Source organism: Hoplias malabaricus, chromosome 5 (assembly GCF_029633855.1).
Source record: "Hoplias malabaricus isolate fHopMal1 chromosome 5, fHopMal1.hap1, whole genome shotgun sequence".
Classification (NCBI taxonomy): domain Eukaryota; kingdom Metazoa; phylum Chordata; class Actinopteri; order Characiformes; family Erythrinidae; genus Hoplias; species Hoplias malabaricus.
The window spans coordinates 14,773,982-14,787,274 of record NC_089804.1 but is presented as its reverse complement, the minus strand read 5'-3'; the positions used below and the strand labels follow the sequence as shown (position 1 = coordinate 14,787,274).

The 13,293-nt window shown below is 37.6% G+C and overlaps 1 protein-coding gene across 2 annotated transcripts; it reads left to right on the top strand.

The window, feature by feature from the left end:
• Positions 1 to 4,181: 4,181 nt before the first annotated feature.
• On the top strand, positions 4,182 to 12,654 carry copz1 (COPI coat complex subunit zeta 1). 2 transcript variants are annotated; one of them, XM_066671275.1, is made up of 10 exons: positions 4,182 to 4,287; positions 4,529 to 4,653; positions 5,884 to 5,952; positions 7,307 to 7,388; positions 7,472 to 7,563; positions 7,653 to 7,708; positions 7,810 to 7,887; positions 8,233 to 8,284; positions 8,558 to 8,596; positions 11,992 to 12,654. In XM_066671275.1, the coding sequence occupies exons 2-10, from the start codon at positions 4,636 to 4,638 to the stop codon at positions 12,037 to 12,039; spliced, it is 534 nt and encodes a 177-aa protein (XP_066527372.1). In that variant the 5' UTR covers positions 4,182 to 4,287; positions 4,529 to 4,635; the 3' UTR covers positions 12,040 to 12,654. The 2 variants fall into 2 exon arrangements, with proteins under 2 accessions (XP_066527372.1, XP_066527371.1); XM_066671274.1 differs by having other exon boundaries at positions 4,247 to 4,369.
• The last annotated feature ends 639 nt before the right edge of the window (positions 12,655 to 13,293 follow it).

Genomic DNA, 13,293 nt, shown 5'->3' with positions numbered 1-13,293 from the left:
AATAGCTGCATCCCTATGCTTTACATTTTTGTAATTATAGAAAAACAAAGCATGAAACAAAGCCGACGAGGGTAATATACAGTATGGTTTGCTTAATATGGCAAATGACCCACAGTAGGTCTCAGAACAGACTTGAAAGTACAATCTGTGACCAAAAGGGCTGAGCATGGAGCACAAGGCCTCTGATGTCAGTGTAGTTGGAGTAGTAAATAGATGTGAACACCAAGCAGGGAAAATCCCCTCAAAGATTGGTTTTCACAGTGGTGTTTCCCAGAAGAGGTGACCAGTGCAATTATGATGGCTGCCTGTAGGAGGATCTGTTAAATTAAAACAGGGGGGCACAAAAACACAAACGATGGGATCATGTGCCGATTGGGAGAAGATTCTTGTCACTGAGGCCAGTGTATCATTACCAAAAAAAACACAAATCACTGTATTATGACCTGAATTAAAACAAAATTAGATCAGTCTTTCGTGGTGGTACTCACGAGAGATGGGTTTAGCTAGTGAAAGAGCTATTTCAGGAGCGTGGCCCACAAAGTAGTAATTACTTTACTATTAGGGTTATCATCTTGGTTAACAAAGAAAATATATATATATATAAGGAAAATGAGAATACGTGTTAGTAGGGAGCCTCCTCGAGCTCATATTAAGCTCCCTTCACCATAAATTATCAATTAAATCCCTTGGGATAATTTAATTAATTTTATTTTAATTAATTATATTCGGCTTCTCGGGCCCACAATGTGAATGTAGAAATTATTTCCCGTGAATGTCTGTGCAGAGACTGAGAAATGTCTGCTGACATTTCACCAGAATTTCCTTCCAAGTGATGTGAAATGGGCAAAAAAACAAATGGGTAAAACTTTCAAAAGATGTACCGCGCCCAAACACAAGGCTATCATGCAGTAGCCAAAAACTGTACTCAAGTAAGAGTATTGTTACTTTAGAATAATAAGACTCAAGTAAAACTAAAAAGCATTTAATAATCTGGACGTCTAATTATACACCTGAATTCACAAAAATATAAAACAGCAATGAACAAATTCAGAGCCAGAGAATATCTCTTAAACAACTGAAACAGTATTAAATGAAATCTTTACAAAGTAACATTAAGTTAAGTTCGGCCAAAATAATTTAATAATAAAATAATGGGTTTAATAGTTAGAGGTTACAAAGAACAAGAGGAAAAAGGCAGTCTGTACATAAGTTTATGTAAACCATATACTGTGTGTGTGTGTGTGTGTGTGTAGTTCTGTGTATTTGCATGTTCACTAACAAAACAATGGGCTCAACAGGCAGAGATTACAAAGAATAACAACATGGAGAACAAGGCAGTCTGCACATAAACCATAAACTCTATGTGGGGGTGTGTGTATGTGTGTGTGTGTTAGCATGTTCACTCGGTGAAGTGACTTCAGCTTTAACAGCAGCTGGCTCTCAAGCTCTGTTTGATTGGTGAAACAGTCAAACATGACTACATTTGATTGGTGAGACACAGTCATGTGACAGGGCCTCTGCTGGAAGTCTCCACAAAACAAAACAAAACAGATTTGCATTGGATGGATTGATAAAAATAAGTAGCGAGTAGCTAGCAGAATGTAGCTCAATGTAACAGAGTAAAATTTCAGTTTCCTCTTCACAAATATACTCATGTAAAAGTGAAAAGTATGCTGCATTAAAACTACTCTTATAAATGCAATTTATCGAAAAAGTTACTCAAGCAAATGTAATGGAGTAAATGTAGTGTGTTACTACCCACTTCTGGAAACAGGCACTTGTTTCGAGCCCCACTCTGAGTAAAACCTGTGCTCATTTCAGTGCTCACACTGAGTAAAACCAGTGGCTTGTTTTGAGACTAAGTAAAATCTATAATACTTTCTAAGCTCACACTGGGTAAAACCAGCTCTCATTTTGAGGCTCACATGGAATAAAAGTTGCGCTTGTTTCAAAGCTTACACATCATCAAACAGAAATTTAAACAACCTCCCTATAGTGCAGAACCAAATTCAGTTATTGCTAACCGTGATGCTTCAGTGCCACACATTGGAGGGGTGTGTGTGTGTGTCGCCCCCTCCAGGGTGTGGTCCTGCTTTGTGCCCAGTTATTCCAGGTAGGCTCTGGACACACTGCGACCCTAATTGGATAAGCGTTTACAGGCAATAAATGAATTGAGTTTTATTCTCTTGATTTTTTTAGAAAGTAAATAAACAAAACATGAATGCGGCATCAAATATGTTTCATTTATAGTTTCTTAACAAGTAGCTTTATGCTAAATCACAGTAACAAACTCTACTGTACTCCACTCACCATCCAGACTAGATTAGCCTCAGCTCACTTACACGTTTATGAAAACGGCTATAATTAGTACATGGTATTTTATCTGTACTCATAGCAGTGTATACACTCGAAGTAAACTGAATATTGCTGTGAAACACAAGCTGAAGGTTACTTACCTGCGAAAAACAATAAGGACAGCTGCAGCATAAAGACAGCTGTTAGCAGCTCAGTGGGGTGATACAATGGTTGTGGAAAAAAACGCTCCCCAACCATTCAGAGTGCGTGACCGAAACTAACTTGTATAAGTTAAGAGTATCAACAAGCCTTGTAATCGATTTGTTGCTGTTGGTGGCCAGCTTGGTTGAGGAACTAGGGAGTTCAGACTCTCATATACGAATTTAGAATTTACAGAGATAAACAGTAAGGACCAGTTTTGGTAATATTGAAGACGAGAATAGCTGGAATCCAAATTAGATTCAACTGACAAGGGTAAGTCACACTCTGGCTACATTTCAGACCTCAGTGCATGACAACATCTTTGCACAAGGAAATGGTCCTATTTGTGTGATACAATCCTATATTGGTTTTGAATTCAGCATGACAAATTGGAAAGTTTCAATAAAAGCAAAACAATTTGCCAACAAAGCTCAGTCATCCACACAGTGGGATGGGAAGGTCATAAATAAATTGTGCAGACACAACACAGTTCCACAAGTCTACTCCAGAGATGAATACAGGTCCACATCTTTGATGAATTTAAATCCATATTTATGATCCTGACACAAAAATGAAAATGTGGTTTTCCTGCAGGACTAAGCTGATCTAAGACAAGTCTGATGCTGGTTTAGTTAGTCATCCAGCTTATTCATTGTAGATGACCAGAATTCCAATGCCCAAAAAATATCTAGTTTGCTGGTAACTGCTCTGTGCTGGTTTTCTAACAGGGACAGTGTCTGAGATAAAGTCTGTTTTAATACATCATTATTTCAATATATGTGTTTGAGAAAATAACTCCAGCTTCCACATCCAAAAGAAAAAAGAAGAAGAAGAAACAACACAAGTTGCTATTTTTTTCTCCTCTGCCTACTGGGAATGGACCTTCACACATATGTATGTCTTGTGCAAGAATCTATCAATTGACCATGATGGATGAACAAAGGCCGCTATTCAAACCCTTATAAATTTCCATTAAATCGGGAATCATCAAATTAAACTAAGGCGTGATAATGAGATATTTTATGGGAACATCTTATTAAGACATTGAAATGAATTATTTAATGGTGGATTAATTTGTGGAAACCAAATATTATGGTTTATTAAGTTGTTCCCATGGTACAATGGCACAGCGGGTAGTTTCACTGTCACACAGCTCCAGGGGCCTGGTGGTCGTGGGTTTCGAGCCCCGCTCCAGGTGACTGTCTGTGTGGAGTTTGTTATGTTCTCCTGTGTCTGCTTAGGTTTCCTCCTGGTGCTTCGATTTCCTCCCCTGTTCCAAAAAAACCTAGGTGTGTGTGAATGTGTGAGTGTTTGTCGCCCTGTGAAGGACTGGCGCCCCTCCAGGGTGTGTCCCCACCTTGCGCCCAGTGATTCCGGGTAGGCTCCGAACCCACTGCGACCCTGAAGTGAAGAAGCGGTTAAAGACAATGAATGAAATTGTTCCCACGCATTATTAACACCTTTGCGCATGTTGATTTATTCTGAATTTTTATCAGGGCTACTTCATATTGTCCTGTAGTGCTGTTTGTTTGTTTGTTTGTTTGTTTCTGAGCACCATGAAATACAATAAAATGAAGCTGTTATATATAGTTTTATTTAGCCTGTACCTAGAATTTCTATAGATTTTAATTTAGCATGTACTGCAAGATGGGTTCCCATCTTGCATGCAGTGATTCCAGGTAGGCTCCGGACCCACCGCAACCCTGAACTGGATAAGCAAGCGGTTACAGACAATAAATGAATGAATGAATGCTGATTGCAGGGGACTTGAATGTTAAGAATAGTTTGGTGGTATGCTAGTATTTATTTATTTTTTTTAAATAATTCCCGCTGTTTTTGTGTTTAGATAATAAAGGAAGCAATGAAAAAATGGGTATGTATATGTTGAACTGGATACATGTGTAAATGCTCAATCACTGGAACCCAAATAAAAAGATTTATATAAGATTTTTATTTAGCTATTATATTGATTTTTATAGTGAGTTGTATAGATTTTTAAATGGCTTTTATTTATTTTACTTTTGTTTTGAAGACACCGTGAGTGGCGTCGTTTTACAGTTGGCTCTGTGGCCTGTGTTTGAGGAGGAAGCGAAAACTCAGCAAAGACTTCAACACACAGCGGAGAAACAGCCACTAAACATGGACACGCTGATACTGGTAAAGAAATCATGTCTATCGCTATCGTTTGGTGGTACTGAATATGAATATGAGTTTTGTCTTTAAGAAGACGGCAGCTGTAACGTTAGCTCATTACAGCACTAGCTAACGAGGCTGAAGTCGGCTTCTGTTTGTAATTCTTCGTTCCACCTTAAGCAGCCTATGTTACATTCACCATTTAAGGTGGAACGGAGAATTCCATTAAGAAGACAACTCCAGCACACAAGCTAGCCTCATATAACAGTATAGATTTGACAGACGGCCGATAGGAAAAACAAAATTGATTATGTAGCTACGTCTATAACGCTCCCTAAGAGAAACATTACAAACGTGGCTTTTATCAAATTGTCCGTTCCCAGATTCAAGGTGAAAGCCAAACGCTAATAGATTTGTGAATGCACATAGAACCATGATGTAACGTTAGCCTAACTTGGATAATAGACGGAGACATACAACATTATACTTTACATTCACCCTCATAGATTAACACCCTTTAAACGCACCACTGTTAATCTGAATAACAGATTTAGAAGTTATTTACAATAAAAGTACTCTAAAGCCTTAAAAGTGGTTCTAATAATAAAAATAATAATAATAATAATGTATTTTATTTCGTACACACGGCTCTGTTAATATACAATTAGTACAACAACTATATTTACCTTGACAACAAAAGTCAAACCCCAAAGGATTGGTTCATTTTGTTTATGATGTCAGAAACCCTGCTTGTCAGAATCTGCCCTTTTAGCCCATCACTGAGATACTACTTTCAAAGCATTTGTTCTGCACACAATAAGGCCTACATCTTTAACTGTGCACAAAACACAACACAAAAAAGGTTAAACGCCCAGGTATCATTAAGAAATGGAGAGCATTACAAGGTACTGGTGGTGATACATAAATTAACAGGCAATTTAATAGATTTTTCTAGAGTTTTGTACCAAATTGTATCTTTAAGATGAAATCAAGTCATCCAGAGCAGTTTGATGTGAAATGCTGTGTTCTTAAGAAAAGTAATGAGTCAGATTTGTTCATTTTGGAGGTGATAGGAACCAGGTGTCTAAAGAACCCAATTTAAGCTTCCTCACAGATATGAATTGCTTGATTCATGATTCATGATACTTGTTCTGAAATCATTGGTGCAACCTTTGCCTTTTGATATGGGATCTGTGTGACATCACTGTTTACTGATTAACTTGCATGTATGTATGTATGTTCCTGCTGTCACAGGAACCCTCGCTGTACACTGTAAAAGCAGTTTTAATTATGGACAATGATGGAGAACGGCTCTATGCCAAGGTGAGACACCTAACCTGCCTTTTTCTTACATACTCTGCATCAGTGATCCCAGGCTTCAGTCCCAGAATGCACTCTGCCTTGACAAAGCTTGAAATATATTTCCCAACATAACATACATGAGACCTCAGCTATACTAAGTTTGAACATAATTTCTCACATATTTATCAGTTTCAGGTGGATTTGTGGATTTTCCATAGCCGATCTACCATTCACAATGAACTTGGTGCAACATTTACCCCTACATTCTTCCCATTAGTGATGGGAATTTCAGCTCTTTTTGGGGAGCCGGCTCTTTTGGCTTGGTTCTTCATAAAGAGCCGGCTCTTTCGGCTCCTAAATGGCTCTTTGTTTTACCACTTATTTCCACTGGTACAGAACAGTGTTACCTACATTTTACATGACTATATGGACAAAATATTATTGTTCAATATTAAAAATAATAGTGTTGCAATGGCCAATTGTTTTATGGCTGTCTTGTAATAACTCACTGATTGCATCCACACATTCAATTGTATAAATAACTGGATTTTTATTTAAACACCTTAATAAAAAATCACTTGTAAACTCTGAAATATAGCCAATGGAACCCAAAAGTTAGGTATTACAAAATAGCTTATTAAATTAAATAATCATCCATTTCTGGGTAATAAAATAAACAAATACTCTGCAAAGTGCAAAACAGCAGCATTCAACGTTAGTGATTAAAACAACCACAACTGTCAACAAACATTAACTGATTTAACATTTTCTTCAACTATTTTTTGGGAAGGCAGATTGGCATTCAGGAAAACCAAGTGTCTCAGCTTGGAGGGTTGGAGCTTTCTTGTTGTTCTCTGATTGGTTGAATGACAAGCCTTAGAAAAAAAATGGCTCGGTCTTAGACGGGAACCGGTTCTCATCGTTCACTTACAAGAGCCGGCTCTTTGAACCGGTTCGTTCGCGACCAACCCATCACTACTTCCCATGAATTATTCATCCTCATTAACTTTATACGTACACGCCTGTTTTTATCATAACACATTAATGTTTGTGGTGAATGATTAATGATTGCAAAACTGCAACAGTTAAGGCCAGTGTAATAATCAGCTTCTGCCTATTGAAATCTGCTATAATGTCATTTAAAAATAGAAAATTGCTGCTTTATTGCAGTGTGAGCAACCATGTTGATATTGCATCAGGTTTGAGACTGAGATCTCCTGCCAACATTCAACAAAGAACTTTCTAGCTGATGAGTCTATTTGAGGCATTTTCTTTATTTTAAATTGTAAACACTAAAATTCTGACCTCTTAAATTTTAGTTGATAACCATTTTAGATACATGTTATGGATTAAATCTGATTTATCTCTCTTTCAGTATTATGATGACACTTACCCTACGGTCAAAGAACAAAAAGCCTTTGAGAAGAACATCTTCAACAAGACGCACCGAACGGACAGTAAGAGATTTATTCAGAAATGTTTAAATGTACTTTTTATTCTATGCACAGAACCATTATAACATTAGATTCGTTATCAACAGGTGAAATTGCTTTGCTTGAAGGCCTTACTGTTGTGTACAAGAGCAACATAGATCTGTATTTCTATGTAATCGGTAGCTCACACGAAAATGAGGTAATCTTTGTCACCTACTCTACACTGTCATAACTATAAGTCATTATAATAATGCAAGTCATAAACCTGTTTATTTGATTTTTCCACAGCTGATGCTTATGTCAGTGTTGAATTGTCTGTTTGATTCTTTGAGTCAGATGTTGAGGTATGAGAAAATTATTTATGACCTACCTGCCCATATTTTGTAACATTATACTAGAGCAATTAAAAAAATATCTTAAGAACAATATAATTTTTTTCTTTCAGAAAAAATGTGGAAAAGAGAGCCTTACTTGAAAATATGGAGGGCCTTTTCTTAGCCGTTGACGAGATTGTAGATGGAGGGTATGTGTTTTTATTATTATTATTATTATTATTATTATTATTATTATTATTATTATTTTAATTCTTTATCATTAATATTTATTCATGTTAATATTGCCATATTCATTTTGTCAGACCTACATTATTTTGGTTTCATTAAAATGCAAACCTGTGAGTCACTGTGAAATTGTACTTATTTATTATTATTATTATTATTATTATTTTAAATCTTGCAATCCTTGTCTGAATGGAACATTTTTTTAAATCATTTGAGAAACCAAAATAATATTGTACAAGGCACATAATATGAACTGCAACTTTAGATGTGTTCTGTTTCTCATTATGTGCTCATTATGTTTCCGGCAGTGTCATCCTGGAGAGTGACCCACAGCAGGTGGTCCACAGAGTAGCTCTGAGGGTAACCATCATATTTTTACTCTTTTCATAGTAAATCTGGGGTAATAACTTCTTGCACTTTCTGCCTGAGTTTTAATTTCTTTATATATTTTCTTGTGCTCTGACACAAGAAAATTCTTGAGAATTAGAAGTATTAAGTAGTAAAAGCTTGTGACAGATAGATTAGATTTTAAGTATTCAGCAGATAACCAGCATGATGGAATGGAAAAAATGAATAAGAAGCTCTATTGGATACTGATGAATTCCATCACTCATCATCTTTCACCTCCAACAGGGCGACGATGTGCCTCTGACAGAACAGACCGTCACTCAGGTGAGAGAAAACGGATTCTCTCTTTCTCTCACTCTTCTTCTCTTGCACATTTCTTACAAACTCACATTTGATGAATGTTTATATATCAACATCAGTTATGCCTGCAGGAAAAATATTGGGTATCAGCAGAGGTCCAGAATTCATATCAGTGCATCACATCCCTAACAGAAGGCAGATATAGTCAGTGATGTAAATATTTTGGCAGTTACAGTGGCAGTCCATAATATGTAGGCTTGTAACAAAATAAGCAAATTGCAATTGCAGATTAGACTGTGCGAAATAGTGTAAAATATTAATCGTCAGAATCATAAAACTTCCTTATATTCCTTGGAATATATGAAATAATGTTCTTTAAATAGAACAGAGATTGTACAACATTTCAGTGTATATACACATGCCCTCACACTATATTGCCAAATATACTCACTCACCCATCCAAATAATTGAATTCAGTTGTTCCAATTGCTTCCATGCCCAAACGTGTATAAAACTAAGCACCTAGATTGATCTACAGACATTTGTGAAAGAATGGGTTGCTGTCAGGAGCTTAGTGAATTTCAGCATGGTACCATGACAGGATGCCACCAAATCCACCAAGTCCAGTCATGAAATTTCCTCACTACTAAATATTCCACTGCCAACTGTTAGTGCTATTACAACAAAATGGAAGCGACTGGGAACGACAGCAACTCAGCCACAAAGTGGTAGGCCACATAAAATGTCATAGTGCACAGAGGTCACCAACTTTCTACAGAGTTGTTTGCTACAAAACTCCAAATTTCAGGTGGCCTTCAGATTAGCTCAAGAACAGTGCATTAGAGTGCATCATGGAATGCAGTCATGTAAAGCATGCTGCCTGGACTCGAGCAGTGGAAAGGTGTTTTCCATTTGGCAATCCGATGGACGAGTCTGGGTTTGGCGGTTGCTAGGAGAGCGGTACTTGTCTTGTTTTTCAGGAGTTGGGCTCGGCTTCAGAATACCAAGGGATTTTTAACAATTTCATGCTTCCAACTTTTGGGAACAGTTTGGGGATGGCCCCTAGCTGTTTCAACATCACTGCATGCTAGTGCACAAAGCAAGGTCCATAAAGACAAGGATGAGTGAGTTTGGTGTGGTGTGGAACTTGACTGGCCTGCATATAATAACAATCAAAGACCTTTGGGTTGTATTAGAGTGGACACTGTGAGCCAGGCCTTCTCGTCCAATATCGGTGTCTGACTTTCAAACCCACTCCTAAACCTTGTGGAAAGCCTTTCCAGAAGAATTGAAACTGATATAGCTCCAAAGGTTGGGTAGAAATCATGCATTGGGAAAGACGAGAAAATCAATTTTGGCAATATAGTGTGTGTTTATATATATTTTAGCTAACACACTCAAACGTTTGGTCTTAGAAAGTGGCCAACAATAAAACTGATGAATATCAGATATAAAAATGGTTGGTGAAATTAGCATGTGCTTATTTTAAAATCAACTTATATAGATATAGATAAGGGCCATTGTCATTTTTGTATGGGATTTCAAAGGAGCTCATAAAATCCTAGTTGCGCCATTGATTGACCTCCCCTGTCTGTCTTTTCTGTTGTCTCATCCCACTAACAGTTGTTTACCGGTGGCACTGAGCATCTCCATGCTTGTCTCATTTATAAAATCGGTCTGTGGTGGTTGTTTCAGCATGCGTTTGGTGGTGCCGCTGGGAGTCAGCCTCAGCACCCTCCCTGCGCTGCCACATGTAAAGCATGATGGCTAATTATTGGCGGCTGTCTGGCAGCGGCGTCTCCCTGTGGCCGCAGGAGGCGCGAATGCAGCCTGATTGATGGGCTCATTTAAGAGGCCTGCGACAGACTGCCTGCATCCCTCCCGCGCAGCTGATTAATGCCGCTCCTTGTCCTCCTGCTTTATGGTTATACTTTACCTCGCCTTTCTCGAATTAAGATGATTAATTAATTCCTGGATATTTCCCCACTCTTGCATTACTCAGACAGGAACTTTTTTTGTGCACATTTTTGACAGTCTCCATGTTCTGCGTGTGAGTATGTGTTGCACTGTAATGGGTTTGTCTTGAGTAAGCTTTCTCTGTTTAACTGCTTACTATGATAGTCTTGGGTCAGAGGTGACTTGAAAGGGAGGCGTTGATGGCATTCAGTGGTTATTTCAGCTTTCCAAGCTTGTTGTCCACGCCATGATAAACTACCGTATAACGATGCTGTAAATAAAAATTAATGCATTAATGGCACAACATGGCTTTGGTGTGTTAAGATTCAATTAGCGCTTTTAGCCTTGCACCACAGAAAATTATTTTTGAGAGATCCCTGTCTGTATGTGCCTTTATTTATTGATGAGATTCTGGAGCACAGCACACATCACTAATTAAATGTAACTGTTTTATCCATTTGGTTTATGGGAATTTAAAAGTGAGTGCATAGTTTTTTGTTTTTAACTGTTTATTTCAGCATCCAGCAAGGGTTTAAGTTGAAGATTTTGTTTATCTTTAAAATCATATTGATAACTGGACACTGTATACTCTGATCTCTACAGTTTATTCACGATTTAGCAGGAAGTCTTTTGTAGAGGAGGCATTTGCAAAGTTTATCCGATTACTATCTGATTTACTACACTGCTCTTGCTGAATGTAAAACAGTTAATAAGCAAACAGTGATTGTGACTGTATGTTAAGTATTATCAAGCTAGCGTAATTACCCCAAGTTCTGGCCACTTTAATTACAATATTGGAAATCTTAGCTAACTGTAAATAAATAGAAGCACTTTATTCACTCAAATCAACATTTTTCAGGAGTCAAATGTGTGTAGATTAATGTCCAACACTTGCTTGACTTTGAAAGATTATACTTTTTTAGATAAAAACGCTTTTGTTTAAGTAGGCGCCAATACTGCTAAGATTATTGGTGCCCCCTAACTCCTAACAACCTCCCCTGCTTGAGACAGTTGCTACCACATTCAGTGGTTTTGAGAGGTTCACAATCCGTACTCTACGTGGAAGATTACAATGGCGGTAGATTTTCCCCTCAGAGAAAAGGAAGCTAACCGCTAAGCTAACTTTTACACTGAGGGAAATATCTGTTGTGAAATGGAAACGTGTTGTGTTCCACATGCAGTTTTGCACACAAAGAATTACAACACTGTTAGAGATACTTAAATATTGTTTAGGTATGTGATTTCTTGCAAGACTGATGTTTAAATGCCCTAAGACTTTTATTGTTTTACCCAATGCGATTGGCAAAGAGAGAGAGCGGAATGGCACCATATACGGCAGTGGCCGGAGTTAGGGGAAAGACTGGTAGTTTCTTAAAAATGTAATTAGAGCTGTATCTGAATAGTTTATTATTAAAATATAACAGACATATAACATTTTTTTGTCTTTTCCCCTCTCTGTCCAGGTGTTGCAGTCAGCAAAGGAGCAGATCAAATGGTCATTACTACGATAGGATGCCACGGTTCAGCTCAAGAACATCATAGCACGTGTCACCAGTCCTTGTCACTTATGCCTCTTAAATATTTTCTTTTCACAATTATGAGAATTCTCTGTTCTGTGAAGTTATAGATCACCTGAGGGAAAAAAACAAGTTTTCTAACATTTCTCTTACCTCAAGTTGAGATGGACACAACACTCGGAGCGCTAAAGCAATTATGCAAACATTTGTGGTGTTTTCGACACATTTGCTGATTGGACTCCATGTTTTCCATTCATTCTGTTCAAAAGTCAAGCCCATACTACATGTGTGTTAACAATGAATACGGTCTTGAGCCTGTTCTTTTTTTTTTTTCTGTGATCCAAGAAAAGCAAGAGAGCAAATACCTGAGTTGTTTTCTTTGGGAGGACTTGCCCTTTAAGAAAAAGTACCAGGGACTTTCTGATTATTCCATTCCGGTTGGCCTTGAATGTGTTTGTGTGAGATATCGTGCCGTACGCAAACGCTGTGTGAATACAGAATGTGATTCATGTACATTCCAGTGGTCGAGTCTCTCCTCTTTCTTCCCAGATCCATGTTATGATTGAAATAAAAACGACTGTTCCCTCGTCTGTTTCTTTTTTTGTTTGTTTTTTGTTTTTTTTTTCTCTTCAGAGTTACTTCAGGTTTCCTCAAATTTGTCCTCTGTTCTTCTCTGCTGTGGTTATATTGTTTCTTCCATTTTACTGGAAAGAATTAATTTGAATCTAAATGAAGGCTATTATTTCCCGCCATTTTCTCATCAACGGACGCGCTTTAACGTTTAAAATAGACAAAGACTCACAAGCAAGATAAGAGCGCCATCTTCTGGCATACAGTCAGAAGTACAGCACTAAAACTGAAGGTGCAACGGTGGACACATTCACCCTTTTTTACCTTAATAGATGTGAGCCTAGGATAATTGAAGTTATATTCATAACTATTTGTGAACTATTGAGTGAAAAGCAACGTGTAAACTTACTCCAAACTTATTCCAAGGCTGGTAGAAGACAGTTAATTCGATAACATTTGATGTGGTTTACCCCTTTAAGCAAAATAGATCAAAATACCCACATCTAAGTCTGTATCTAAAGTGATATATTTGCCGTGGATCAGAACGGAGAGGAGCTAATCACAGCCTGATAAAATGTACATGCATCTTATTGGCTTGGGATGTGTAATATGTTTTCAATTACTCTGAGGCAACAATTATTATATTCATTTACATGAGGTGGATATGAATTCATTGCG

What these genes read in the sequence shown, in the direction of transcription:
- copz1 (XM_066671274.1), top strand. An exon ending in ACATGGACACGCTGATACTG is followed by an intron (nt 4,654 to 5,883) that starts GTAAAGAAATCA and finishes CTGCTGTCACAG; the next exon opens with GAACCCTCGCTGTACACTGT. An exon ending in GTAGCTCACACGAAAATGAG is followed by an intron (nt 7,564 to 7,652) that starts GTAATCTTTGTC and finishes ATTTTTCCACAG; the next exon opens with CTGATGCTTATGTCAGTGTT.